Source organism: Oryx dammah, unplaced genomic scaffold (assembly GCF_014754425.2).
Source record: "Oryx dammah isolate SB20612 unplaced genomic scaffold, SCBI_Odam_1.1 HiC_scaffold_2, whole genome shotgun sequence".
NCBI classification, from domain to species: domain Eukaryota; kingdom Metazoa; phylum Chordata; class Mammalia; order Artiodactyla; family Bovidae; genus Oryx; species Oryx dammah.
Genome location: NW_024070186.1, coordinates 74,648,248 through 74,661,434, shown reverse-complemented (window position 1 = coordinate 74,661,434; position 13,187 = coordinate 74,648,248). Strand labels below are relative to the sequence as shown.

The 13,187-nt window shown below is 42.4% G+C and overlaps 1 protein-coding gene across 2 annotated transcripts in view; it reads left to right on the top strand.

Moving 5' to 3' along the window:
* CUNH3orf70 (chromosome unknown C3orf70 homolog) overlaps positions 1 to 12,781 on the top strand; it is a 118,468-nt gene extending 105,687 nt beyond the window's left edge. The window contains exons 2-3 of one of the 2 annotated variants that reach the window (XR_005723201.1): positions 8,003 to 9,334; positions 9,917 to 12,781. Coding sequence is in view for 1 of the 2 variants with exons in the window: in XM_040252417.1 (XP_040108351.1) it covers positions 8,003 to 8,559 (557 nt within the window). In the remaining variant the exon portion in view is untranslated. Of the gene's footprint in view, positions 1 to 8,002 lie in introns of both variants that reach the window. The other variant, XM_040252417.1, reaches the window with a different exon arrangement.
* The last annotated feature ends 406 nt before the right edge of the window (positions 12,782 to 13,187 follow it).

Genomic DNA, 13,187 nt, shown 5'->3' with positions numbered 1-13,187 from the left:
AGTCATTGTCTGACTCTCTGCGACCCAATGGACTGCAGCACGCCAGGCTTCCGTGTTCTTCACTATCTCCTGGAGTCTGCTCAAACTCATGTCCGTTGAGTCAGTGATGCCATCCAACCATCTCATCCTCTGTTGCCCTCTTCTGCCCTCGGTCTTTCCCAGCATCAGGGTCTTTTCCAGTGAGTTGGCTCTTCACATCAGGTGGCCAAAGTATTGGAGCTTCAGCTTCAGCATCAGTCCTTCCAGTGAATATTCAGGGTTGATTTCTTTAGGATTCACTGGTATGATCTCCTTGCTGCCCAAGGGACTCTCGAGTCTTCTCTGACACCATAGTTAGAAAGCATCGATTCTTTGGTGATAAGCCTTCTTTCTGGTCCAGTCTTACATCCATACATGACTACTGGAAAAACCATAACTTTGATTATACAGATGTTTGTTGGCAAAGTGATGTCTCAGCTTTTTAATACACTCTCTAGGTTTGTCATAGTTTTTCTTCCAAGGAGTAAGCATCTTTACCTTCATGGCTACAGTCGCTGTCCACAGTGATTTTGGAGCCCAAGAAAATAAAATCTAGTGTTTCCATTTTCCCCCATCTATTTGCTGTGAAGTGATGGGACAAGATGCCATGATCTTAGTTTTTTGATGTTGGGTTTTAAGTCAGATTTTTCACTCTCCTATTTCAACTTCATCAAGAGGCTCTTTAGTTCCTCTCTTCTCTCTGCCATTAGGGTGGTGTCACGTGCCTATCTGAGATTGTTGATACTTCTCCTGGCAGTCTTTTGATTCCAGCTTGAGCTTCATCCAGCCTGGCAGTTCACGTGATGTACTTTGCATATAAGTTATATAAGCAGGGTGACAGTATACAGCCTTGACAAACTCCTTTACCAATTTTGAACCAGTCCATTGTTCCATGTCCAGTTCTTACTGTTGCTCTTGACCTGCATACAGGTTTCTCAGGAGACAGGTGAAGTGGTCTAGGATTCCCATCTCTTTAAGAATTGTCCACAGTTGGTTGTGATCCACACAGACCAAGATTTAGTGTAGTCACTGAAGCAGAAGTAGATGTTTTTCTAGAACTCTTTCTTTTCCTATTGATCCAGTGGATGTTGGCAATTTGATCTCTGGTTCTTCTGCCTCTTCTAAATCCAGCTTGTATATCTGGGAGTGCTTGGTTCATGTACTGTTGAAGCCTAGCTTGAAAAACTTTGAGCATTATCTTGCTAGTATGTGAAATGAGTGCAGTTGTGCAATAATTTGAACATTCTTTGGCATTGCCCTTTTTTGAGATTGGAATGAAAACTGACCTTTTCCAGTCCTGTGGCCACTGCTGAATTTCCCAGTTTGCTGGCATATTGAATGCAACACTTTCACAGCATCATCTTTTAGGGTTTGAAAGAGCTCAACTGGAATTCCATCACCTCCACTAGCTTTGTTTGTTGTAATGCTTCCTAAGGCCCACTTAACTTCACACTCTGGCTCTAGGTGATTAACCATGCCATTGTGATTATCTGGGTCATTAAGATCTTTTTTTGTACAGTTTTTCTGTGTTCTTGCCACCTCTTAATCTCTTCTGCTTCTGTTAGGTCTATACCATTTCTGTCCTTTATTGAGCCCATCTTTGCATGAAATGTTCCCTTGGTACCTCTGAGTTTCTTGAAGAGATCTCTAGTCTTTTCCATTCTGTTGTTTTCCTCTATTTCTTTGCATAGAAGCACTTAGGAAGGCTTTCTTATCTCTTCCTTGCTATTCTTTGAAACTCTGCATTCTGATGGGTATATCTTTCCTTTTCTCCTTTTGCCTTTAGCTTCTCTTCTTTTCTCAGTTATTTATAAGGCCTCCTTAGACAACCATTTTGCCTTTTTACATTTCTTTTTCTTTGGGATGGTTTTGATCACCACCTCCTGTACAGTGTTACAAACTTCCGTCCATAGTTCTTCAGGCACTGTATCAGATCTGATCCCTTGAATCTATTTGTCACGTCCACTGTATAATCATAAGGGATTAGATTTAGGTCATACCTTAATCAGTTAGTTCATTCATTCAGTCCTGTCTGACACTTTGCTACCTCATGGACTGCAGCACACCAGGCTTCCCGGTCTATCACCAACTCCTAGAGCTTTCTCAAACTCGTGTCCATCAAGTTGGTGATGCCATCCAACCATCTCATCTTCTGTCATCCCCTTCTCCCCTGCCTTCACTCTTTCCCAGCATCAGGGTCTTTTCTAATAAGTCAGTTCTTTGCATCAGGTGGCCAGAGTATTGGAGCTTCAGCTTCAGCATCAGTCCTTCCAGTGAATATTCAGGACTAATTTCCTTTAGGATTGAGTGGTTTGATCTCCGTGCAGTCCAAGGGACCCTCAAGAGTCTTCTCCAATACCACAGTTCAAAAGCATCAGTTCTTTGGCACTCAGCTTTCTTTATGATCCAACTCTCACATCTATACTTGACTTCTTGAAAAACCATAGCTTTGACTAGACAGACCTTTGTCAGGAAAGTAATGTCTCTGCCTTTTAATATGTTATCTAGGTTGGTCATAGCTTTTCTTCCAAGGAGCAAGTGTCTTTTAATTTTATGACTACAGTCACCATCTGCAGTGATTTTTGGAGCCCAAGAAAATAAAAATCTGTCACTGTTGCCATTGTTTCCCCATATTTACCATGATGTGATGGGACCAGATGCCCTGATCTTAGTGTTTTGAATGTTGAGTTTAAGCCAGCTTTTTCAGTCTCCTTTTTTACTTTCATCAAAAGACTCTTTAGTTCCTCTTCGCTTTCTGCCATTAGGGTGGTGTCATCTGCATATCTGAGGTTATTGATATTTCTCCCGGCAATCTTGATTCCAGCTTGTGCTTCATCCAGCATGGCATTTCGCATGATGTAATCTGCGTGTAATTTAAAAATCCATTTGCCCTGTGATGGATAAGGATAAGAAGCTTGTGGAACCTTGCTGATGGGAGGGACTGGCTAGTGGTTTTCCCTACTTTCTTCAAGTTGTCTGAATTTTGCAATAAGGAGTTCATGATCTGAGCCACAGTCAGCTCCAGGTTTTATTTTTACTGACTGTATACAGCTTCTCCACCTTCAGCTGCGAAGAATATCAATCTGATTTCAGTATGACCATCTGGTGATGTCTATGTATAGAGTCTGTCTCTTGTGTTGTTGGAAGAGGGTGTTTGCTAAGACCAATGCAGTCTCTTGGCAAAACTCAGTTAGTCTTTGCCCTGCTTCACTTTGTACTCCAAGGCCAAACTTGCGTTTACTCCAGGTATCTCTTAACTTCCTAGTTTTGCATTCCAGTTCCCTGTGATGAATTTGATATCTTTTTTGGTGATAGTTCTAGAAAGTCTTGTAGGTCCTCATAGAAGTGTTCAGCTTAAGCATGTTCAGGGCATAGACTAGGATTACTGTAATATTGAATGGTTTGCCTTGAAAACTTAGATCATTCTGTCATTTTTGAGATGGCACCAAAGTACTGCATTTGCCTCTCTTTTAACTGTGAGGGCTGCTCCATTTCTTCTAAGTGATTCTTGCCCAGTAGTAGATAAAATTGTTTAGTTGCTAAGTTGTGTCTGCTTCTTTTTCAACCCCCTGGGCTGTAACCCACCAGGCTCCTCTGTTGATGGGATTTTCCAGGCAAGTGTATTGGAGTGGATTACCGTTTCCTTCTCCAGGGGAGTAGATACAGTGGTCATCTGGATGAAATTCTCCCATTGCTGTCCATTTTAGTTCACTGATTCCTAGAGTGTCCGTGTTCACTGTTGCCATCTCCTCTTTGACCACTTCCAATTTACTTGATTTATGGACCTAACATTCCAGATTTCAGTGCAGTTATTGTTCTTCACAGCCTCAGACTTCACTTTCACCACTGAACACATCCAGGACTGGTTGGTGTTTCTTCTTTGGCTCAGCTTCTTCATTCCTTCTGGAGCTGTTTCTCCACTCTTCTCCAGTAGCATGCTGGACCCCAGCTGATCTGGGGGGTTCATCTTTCAGTGTCATATCATTTTGTCTTTTCATACTGTTCATGGGGTTCTCAAGGCAAGAATGCTGAAATGGTTTGCCCTTCTCCAGTGGGCCACATTTTGTCAGAACTCTCCACCATGACCCATCTGTTCTGGGTGGCCCTACTCTGCATGGCTCATAGTTTCATTAAGTTAAACAGAGCTGTCATCCATGTGATCATTGTGGTTAGGCTTACAGGTAATTGTTATCTCTATTTTCTTAACACTTTATACAGAGATGGCTTTGTTAACTGTTGAGTGAAGAAAATGAGGAAACAGACAGCAGGAACAGATCTGGTTAGGTTTCACTTCCACATAAATTCTGTGAGGAACACTTGAGGGTTCAGAGCAGAGGGAAGGTTTGAGGCTAAGCTTCTTGATTTTCTGCAGGTCACTCTTTGCATCTGTCTGTGCTCTTACCTCTGCTTGGCTGAGGTTGTGCCTGTGAAGCTGGCATTAGGGAGAATATCTCCTGTTTAGGTCACTGATGAGCTTTGGGTTTTAAAAGAGATCTTTTCATACTCTTCACCTTACCCCAGCCACTGAGGGTGACCAGGACAATCCTATAGGCTGTCATCTATTAAATATGTGTATGTGTGTATTCTGATTTACATTTAGAAACCTGAAGAATGAAAGTCTTCCATAATCCTGCTAATAAAATTTAAATATCTATTGTAACTTACTTGCTAAGTTCTGTTTAACTTTTTATGACCCCTTGGACTGAAGCCCACCAGGCTCCTCTGTCCTTGAGATTTTCCATGCAAGAATAATGGAGTGGGTTGCCGTTTCCTTCTCCAGGGCCTCTATCCTCCCAAGCCAGGGATCGAACTGGAGTCTCCTGCATTAGCAGGTGGATTCTTTCCTGGTGACCCACTGGGGAAGCCCGTTTAAGTTTCTATCAGTTCAATTCAGTCACTCAGTCGTGTCTGACTCTTTGCGACCCCATGAATCGCAGCACACCAGGCCTCCCTGTCCATCACCAACTCCCGGAGTTCACTCAGATTGATGTCCATCGAGTCAGTGAGGCCATCCAGCCATCTCATCCTCTGTTGTCCCCTTCTCCTCCTGACCCCAATCTCTCCCAGCATCAGAGTCTTTTCCAGTGAGTCAGCTCCTTCGCATCAGGTGCCCAAAGTACTGGAGTTTCAGCTTCAGTATCATTCCCTCCAAAGAAATCCCAGGGCTGATCTCCCTCAGAATGGACTGGTTGGATCTCCTTGCAGTCCAAGGGACCCTCAAGAGTCTTCTCCAACACCACAGTTCAAAAGCATCAATTCTTCGGCACTCAGCCTTCTTCACAGTCCAACTTTCACATCCATACATGACCACTGGAAAAACCATAGCCTTGACTAGACGGACCTTACTTAGTTGGCAAAGTAATGTCTCTACTTTTTAATTTGCTATCTAGGTTGGTAATAATTTTTCTTCCAAGGAGTAAGCGTCTTTTAATTTCATGGCTGCAATCACCATCTGCAGTGATTTTGGAGCCCCCCAAAATAAAGTCTGACACTGTTTCCACTGTTTCCCTATCTGTTTCCCATGAAGTGATGGGACCGGATGCCATGATCTTTGTTTTCTGAATGTTGAGCTTTAAGCCAACTTTTTCACTCTTCTCTTTCACTTTCATCAAGAGGCTTTTTAGTTCCTCTTCACTTTATGCCATAAGGGTGGTGTCATCTGGATATGAGGTTATTGATATTTCTCCTGGCAATCTTGATTCCAGCTTGTGTTTCTTCCAGTCCAGCATTTCTCATGATGTACTCTGCATATAAGTTAAATAAGCAGGGTGACAATATACAGCCTTGACATACTCCTTTTCCTATTTGGAACCAGTCTGTTGTTCCATGTCCAGTTCTAACTGTTGCTTCCTGACCTGCAAGAGGCGGGTCAGGTGGTCTGGTAATCCCATCTCTTTCAGAATTTTCCACAGTTTATTGTGATCCACACAGTCAAAGGCTTTGGCATAGTCAATAAAGCAGAAATATATGTTTTTCTGGAACTCTCTTGCCTTTTCCACGATCCAGCGGATGTTGGCAATGTGATCTCTGGTTCCTCTGCCTTTTCTAAAACCAGCTTGAACATCAGGAAGTTCACGGTTCACGTATTGCTGAAGCCTGGCTTGGAGAATTTTGAGCATTACTTTACTAGCATGTGAGATGAGTGCAATTGTGCGGTAGTTTGAGCATTCTTTGGCATTGCCTTTCTTTGGAATTGGAATGAAAACGGACCTTTTCCAGTCCTGTGGCCACTGCTGAGTTTTCCAAATTTGCTGGCATATTGAGTGCAGCACTTTCACAGCATCATCTTTCAGGATTTGAAACAGCTCAACTGGAATTCCATCACCTCCACTACCTTTGTTCGTAGTGATGCTTTCTAAGGCCCACTTGACTTCCCATTCCAGGATGTCTGGCTCTAGATGAGTGATCACACCATCGTGATTATCTGGGTCGTGGAGATCTTTTTGTATAGTTCTTCTGTGTATTCTTGCCACCTCTTCTTAATATCTTCTGCTTCTCTTAGGTCCATACTATTTCTGTCCTTTATTGAGCCCATCTTTGCATGAAATGTTCCCTTGGTATCTCTAATTTTCTTGAAGAGATCTCTAATCTTTCCCATTCTGTTCTTTTCCTCTATTTCTTTGCATTGATCGCTGAAGAAGGCTTTCTTATTTCTTCTTGCTATTCTCTGGAACTCTGCATTCAGATGCTTATATCTTTCCTTTCTCCTTTGCTTTTCGCGTCTCTTCTTTTCACAGCTATTTGTAAGGCCTCCCCAGACAGCCATTTTGCTTTTTTGCATTTCTTTTCCATGGGGATGGTCTTGATCCCTGTCTCCTGTACAGTGTCACAAACCTCATTCCATAGTTCATCAGGCACTCTATCTATCAGATGTAGGCCCTTAAATCTATTTCTCACTTCCACTGTATAATCATCAGGGATTTGATTTAGGTCATATCTGAATGGTCTAGCGGTTTTCCCTACTTTCTTCAGTGTAGGTCTGAATTTGCCAATAAGGAATTCATGATCTGAGCCACAGTCAGCTCCTGGTCTTGTTTTTGTTGACTGTATAGAGCTTCTCCATCTTTGGCTGCAAAGAATATAATCAGTCTGATTTCGGTGTTGGCCATCTGGTGATGTCCATGTGTAGAGTCTTCTCTTGTGTTGTTGGAAGAGTGTGTTTGCTATGACCAGTGCATTTTCTTGGCAAAACTCTATTAGTCTTTGCCCTGCTTCATTCTGCATTCCAAGGCCAAATTTGCCTGTTACTCCAGGTGTTTCTTGACTTCCTACTTTTGCATCTAATCACTAAAGATAAAATGGAATTATAATTTTATGGTGTATTATTACTATTTTACACCATAAAATAAGACTGATGCTGAAGCTGAAACTCCAGTACTTTGGCCACCTGATTCAAAGAGCTGACATACTAAAAAAGACCCTGATGCTGGGAAAGATTGAAGGCAGGAGAAGGGGATGACAATGGATGAGATGGTTGGATGGCATCACCAACTCAATGGACATGAGTTTGAGCAAACTCCAGGAGGTGATTAAGGACAGGGAAGCCTGGCATGCTGCAGTCCATGGGGTCGCAAAGAGTTGAACATGACTGAATAACAACAACACTATTTTACAGTGTGTTTTTACCATATTATATTGTAAACGTTCTTTATTCTGGCATGATGGGTAAATCATTTCAAGATGCCTGTAAAATAAGGATGATAGTATCCACCCACCTACTCCAGAGGCATTAAAAAGACTCAAATATAAAATTAAGATTTGTAAAGTGTGTTGAGTGTTTAGATGAAAACACCATGATGTTTATGTACCACGCTGAAATTTTGATTGATTATAACCTTGTTGATTCTATTTTTAGTTTCTTTGGAGATGGTTTTGAAATATTTGTAAAAACATTCTGAGTCCTCCGAGAGAAACCATTATGGCTACCTTACCCTAGCAGCTGTAGCGCTCTTGGATTTCAGTTGCCTTTCTGTGTCCCCCACAGGCAAGTATGTGTATCAGCCGATGACCCCTGTGGAACAGCTGCCCAGCACTGAGATTCCTGCGAAGCCTCGGGAGCCTGCGAACACCATTCAGATTTCGGTCTCCCTCACTGAACACTTTATGAAATTCGCATCTGTTTTCCAGCCCCCTCTGCCCCCTGACTCGCCAAGGTACTGTATGATCTCAGACCTCTTTATTGACAACTATCAGGTTAAATGTATCAATGGGAAGATGTGTTACGTGCAGAAGCAGCCAGCGCCACATTCCCACAAAATGAGCCCCGAGGAGGTCTCTGCACACGATGCCTTTATTTCAAAAGAGAGCAGTACACCAAAAATAGATCACTGCTCTTCTCCCTCAAGTTCCGAGGACTCTGGGATCAACGCGATCGGGGCTCACTATGTGGAATCATGTGACGAGGACACAGAAGAAGGAGCAGAACTGAGTTCAGAGGAAGATTACAGTCCAGAGAGCAGCTGGGAGCCAGATGAGTGCACCCTCCTTTCCCCCTCGCAGTCTGATCTGGAAGTGATCGAAACAATAGAAACCACCGTGTGAGGGGCCAGGCGGGAAGCGACTCCTCTGCTCCACGCTGAGCTTCCGTACTTTTGTCTGATGGATCCTTTTTCCAGTGCAGTCAGTGTTTTCTACCCCTCTGTAACAACCATAGCAGTTCAGTGGTCTGCTGATTTAGCTTCACTTTTAAATTCGTCTTATAACTAAGACATTCTTTTGTTATAAATGGTTTTCTTTTGTATCTTCACTTCCTTTCTATGTAGCATCTGGTGTCATGAATTGTGACCCAGCCTTAATTTCACTGGGAACTTTGAAAGCGATGAAGCGATGATCACAGAGCGTCATGGATCAGGTTGAGGAGATACCCAGAGTGAAGGAGACACTGCTCTATAAATAGCCAGTTCTTCGCAGAACAACTCTCTGGCAGTCCTTTTGGCATGCTGATGAGCACTGCTACCCTGCTAGCTCCGGGAGGAAAATTGGTTTACGTGACCAGTTCAGGGTGTGCTCTGGCGCGTGCCATTCTGTCGTTTCCTCATCCCTCTACTACCTGCTCTGGCTCTGGGCCAGTGTGTTGCCACAGCTTCCTGGAGGCCAGCTCAGCCCCCAGTTAAGGCAGTGTCTGGACAACCAGCCCTTCATGACCTGGGGCTGGGCTAGGCCTCGCTCCAGAAGAGATGACATCATCTGTTTCATGCTCAGTCCAGCTTAGGTTGAATGCCTATCCCCTCTCCAGGGTGCTGTGGATACAGAATGAATAAGGCCTGACTCCCAGCAGGGAGGGACCATAGTCCACGAGGGAGGGTAATCTATGCAGGTGAGGGGACCTCGAGTGCCCTGGGAACCTGGGGGAGGCAGAGATGCACTTGGCTTGGGCTGGCTGGAGAAGGAGTAGCATTTGAGCTGGCCTCAGGGGTGGCTTCCCCAACATTTCCCTGCTTTTTAAAATTGTTCAAATCTGCGGGAGACTTTTAGGGAGTCATATAGGTATATTTAGGAGGCATCCACATCTGATGTCTTAAGGAAAAAAATCAAGAAATAGTTTTAGTTAGCATGGAAATGCTAAATAAAGACAGCAGTCCTTTAGGGATTAGGAATGAATCTAATAGGTTTGATTAACTCTGCTTCATTTGGTTGTATGAAGCATTAGAATGGCTTAGGTGAGAAATGGATTAGAATTCCGTATGATGCATGGATTTTTTATGCCAATGCAAAACCAGTTGAAATAGTTCACTGCTAAGTCAGGAGAAAATATTTTGTGTAATATTCATTCCCTTTACTACAGTAATATTCATGGGCTATTGTAAATGCTCTCTTTTCTTACATGCATAAAATAGTGACTGATTCTTTCTTATTTAGCTCTCTTCAGAATTTTGCTCCTAATCTCCATTTATAACAGGTGTTCCCATGTGAGTTGGTTATCTGCCATTTCTCCAAATGTACTGTCTGTGAGGCATAGTTACGAATCCGGGGGATTTGAAACGCGGCCGCGTGAGACTGAACTATCCAAGCTGGAGACAGAGAGTCGTCTCCTGGGCCCTGAGTCTCCACGTGTGTGCTCTCGTGGCATCGTTTTGTGCTCCGTTGGCGTTACGACGCGATTCTTCTGTGTCACGTTAGTTCATGTTTTAAGAAACAAGAAGAGGCCTGTTGTGTCCTTTCCTGAAGCCTCCACTTGGCATCCTGCACAAATCTCTCCGGGCAGAACCTGCTTTCCTAGTTGTATGTGCTACATACAACAGAATGCTAGAACATTTTGTTAGGTTCAGGTGCCCGAAACATCCTTAAGGGTTTTAGAAAGCAGAGTGTGCGTATTCCTTTGAAAGCAGTGTTACTTAACACTTTGTGTGCTAGGTGAGAATGCAGCCAGCATAAAGTTCCCACTTACTGAGACATAAAGACTCAACACATCAACCCAAGAAGATGGTGTCCGGAGCTCCAGGGCCAGCGGGGCCCAGGAGAGGGCGACAGAGGCAGGTGTGGGGAGACAGGCTTAGGGACAAAGAGCTGATGAGCCCTGCTCTGGGCTCTCAGCGCCGCCGGGACTGCCTGGCCACCTGCAGTCAGGGTCCTGTCTGCACCTAGCCGTGGGTGAGCTCGTTTCATCCCTGGCCAGGAACACGAGGCTCTGTTTGCACTGTTCCTATCAGTCCTCTCCTCCATCTGTTAATGTGTTGATAGTTGGGGTCAACCACCAGGTCTCCAGAGCCCGTGGGACTCCATGCGCTCTGGGCCACGCTTCTCAGGCTGGCTGCGTCAGGGTTGGGCCGTTCATATTTCTATCTGTGACTTTGGCCTAGGTTCCTGTTTTTTAAAACTCCTGAACTGCCATTCAGATTAGCCAGGATTTTAATGGAATTTTTGGATTTAACACTAGTTGATAATCACTTTAAATACTCGCACAAACTCTTTATAATTAAAAACTCACTAAGATTCACTTACTGCTATCAATTTTATAGAATTGGAGACATCCCATTGGGTTCTAAATATAAAATGCTCCTGGGTCTCAAAATAGCCTTTTCTAAATAAGCACAAACAAGAATTTTTTTTGTCCTATCACTGTTAATATTAATTATTATCTGAAAATCATATATGATTGAACCAGAATTGTTTCCTTATGCTTGTATTCCAAAACAACTGATAAGGGTATAAAAATATGTAGTTTCAACTTAAATTCTAGGCCTATTCTGTTCTATATTATATGAAAGAATTTCTCTGTAATCCTGATACTACATTACTCATTTGTATAAGCATATTTATAGGCACTTTTTAGACTGCAGTGTGTATTATAGACATTGAACACAGTTATGTTAAATAGGCTTTTGATTAATACTTGTACATTGAGAGATATGAAACCTTTATCACTTGGACCTTTGCTCACCTGGGGCAAAGAGTTGGGCTGTGTGAATGGAAAAACCACTCTCTCAGGCTTTTGTCAAAAACTGACACCATTCCCACTTTTTGAAAGTTGGTGTAAAAGCTGTTAGGTAGAAGATACGGAATAAGTACTGTGTGGAGTTTAGCTTTCTGATCTAACCAAGATTTCTTTTAGCATTTTCGAGTTTCACATGTGTTCATGACTTTTCTGAGAAATAACAAAGCAATTAAAATGCTTTTGTGGTTTTAACTATTTGATACATTAACAATGGAAGCTTTACAATAAAAAATCTAGGAATATTCAAGATTTGAAATGCATATCTGAGAAAAACCTCTGTAGAAAAACTGCCGCATTCCTAGAAGAGGACGACCTGTAGTTCAAGGTAATACAGTACAAAATAAACTCAGCAGGACCAGAACAAAACCATGAAGTTGTTTTCCTGAAGTACCTTTTTGGATTTGATCTAGGATTTATCTTGAGAATGGTAGTTTTTATTTCTTAATCTCTGCTTCCTGGCCTGTTTGAACCATCATAGTTCCTTTGATCATAACCTCCTTTTATGCAAATATCTCTACTTAGGCAATAGGATGCAACTAGGTAATTTAGAAAGCTGTCAAAATACCAGATACTTGTGGTGGTATAAATACTTTTAGGCAACAGGGGAAAAAAGCACAATTAAAAAAAATACTTATACTGTCAACACTTATAATTCCATCTTATTTGCAAAATTTTGTTGACACGTTTTGGATCTTTACATGAGGAAACTGAAGCTTTCTTGGTTTTCCCCCCCAACTCCAGAGGAGGTGTCAGCGCAGTAAGAAGGCCAGCAGTGTTTCCGGCTTTTGTGTGCTGTGTCTCTTCCCCGTGAGGAGGAGAGAGAAAGCAGTGCCGCCAGTCCAGGGATGTCTGTGTTTCTCACGTTCAAGCATGAGTACACGGGCACTCAGAACTAACTTTGGAAGAACTAACCTTTAGAAAATCTGTGTCACTGCTTCCTTTCATTATCACGGGTAATCGAGAGTTGGCTGTGCTGGGAAGGGGCCCGTCTCTGGTCGTGCTTAGTTCTTTCTGCTCAGGTGGAAGTGCCCTCTTCACAGGCTGGACCAGTCTAAAAGCAGATCACCACTAGCGGTTTTAATGCTGAGCTTCCATATCACGGTGTTCATATGTACTTCTAAGGCTGTTCGTACCTTGTAATATTCACTTACTGTGTGATTTTTAAAACCTGTCTGTTTTCAAGTTTTAAGCACAATGTTGATTCTTCTCTAATTTCCTAAAATTACCTTGTTTTCCTACAAACAGCTCAACTTTCCTCTCTGTATAATACTTTAGGAGAATACTATCTTGTAAAATAAACGTGATTTTTTCCTTTTTTACCAGCACAAATACGCTATTTTGAGTTTTGGAATATCCTTCCTCCCCACCCCACCCCCACCTTTGGAAAAGTTCTGTCTGATTAAATAGTAACACAATGTGAGCTAAATGAAAAACAAAAAAACCTCATTTGGAAAATGTGAAAGCATTTATATCAGTGCTTACTTTGTGCTAGGAAATAAGTCATTTACATCATTATTCCATTTAAATTTTACAGAAACTTATTGCAGATAATTATTATTATGTACACTATACACTCAACGCTCAGCACTCATGATAACTCCCAGAACCCTTTAAATAACTGTTTTGTTGGCTGCATTCAGTTCAGTTCAGTGGTTTATACAAAAATTACAGTCCCTCACAAAATAGGATTTATTTCACACAGAACTGCACTCTGTGTATTCAGCTCACATATTCC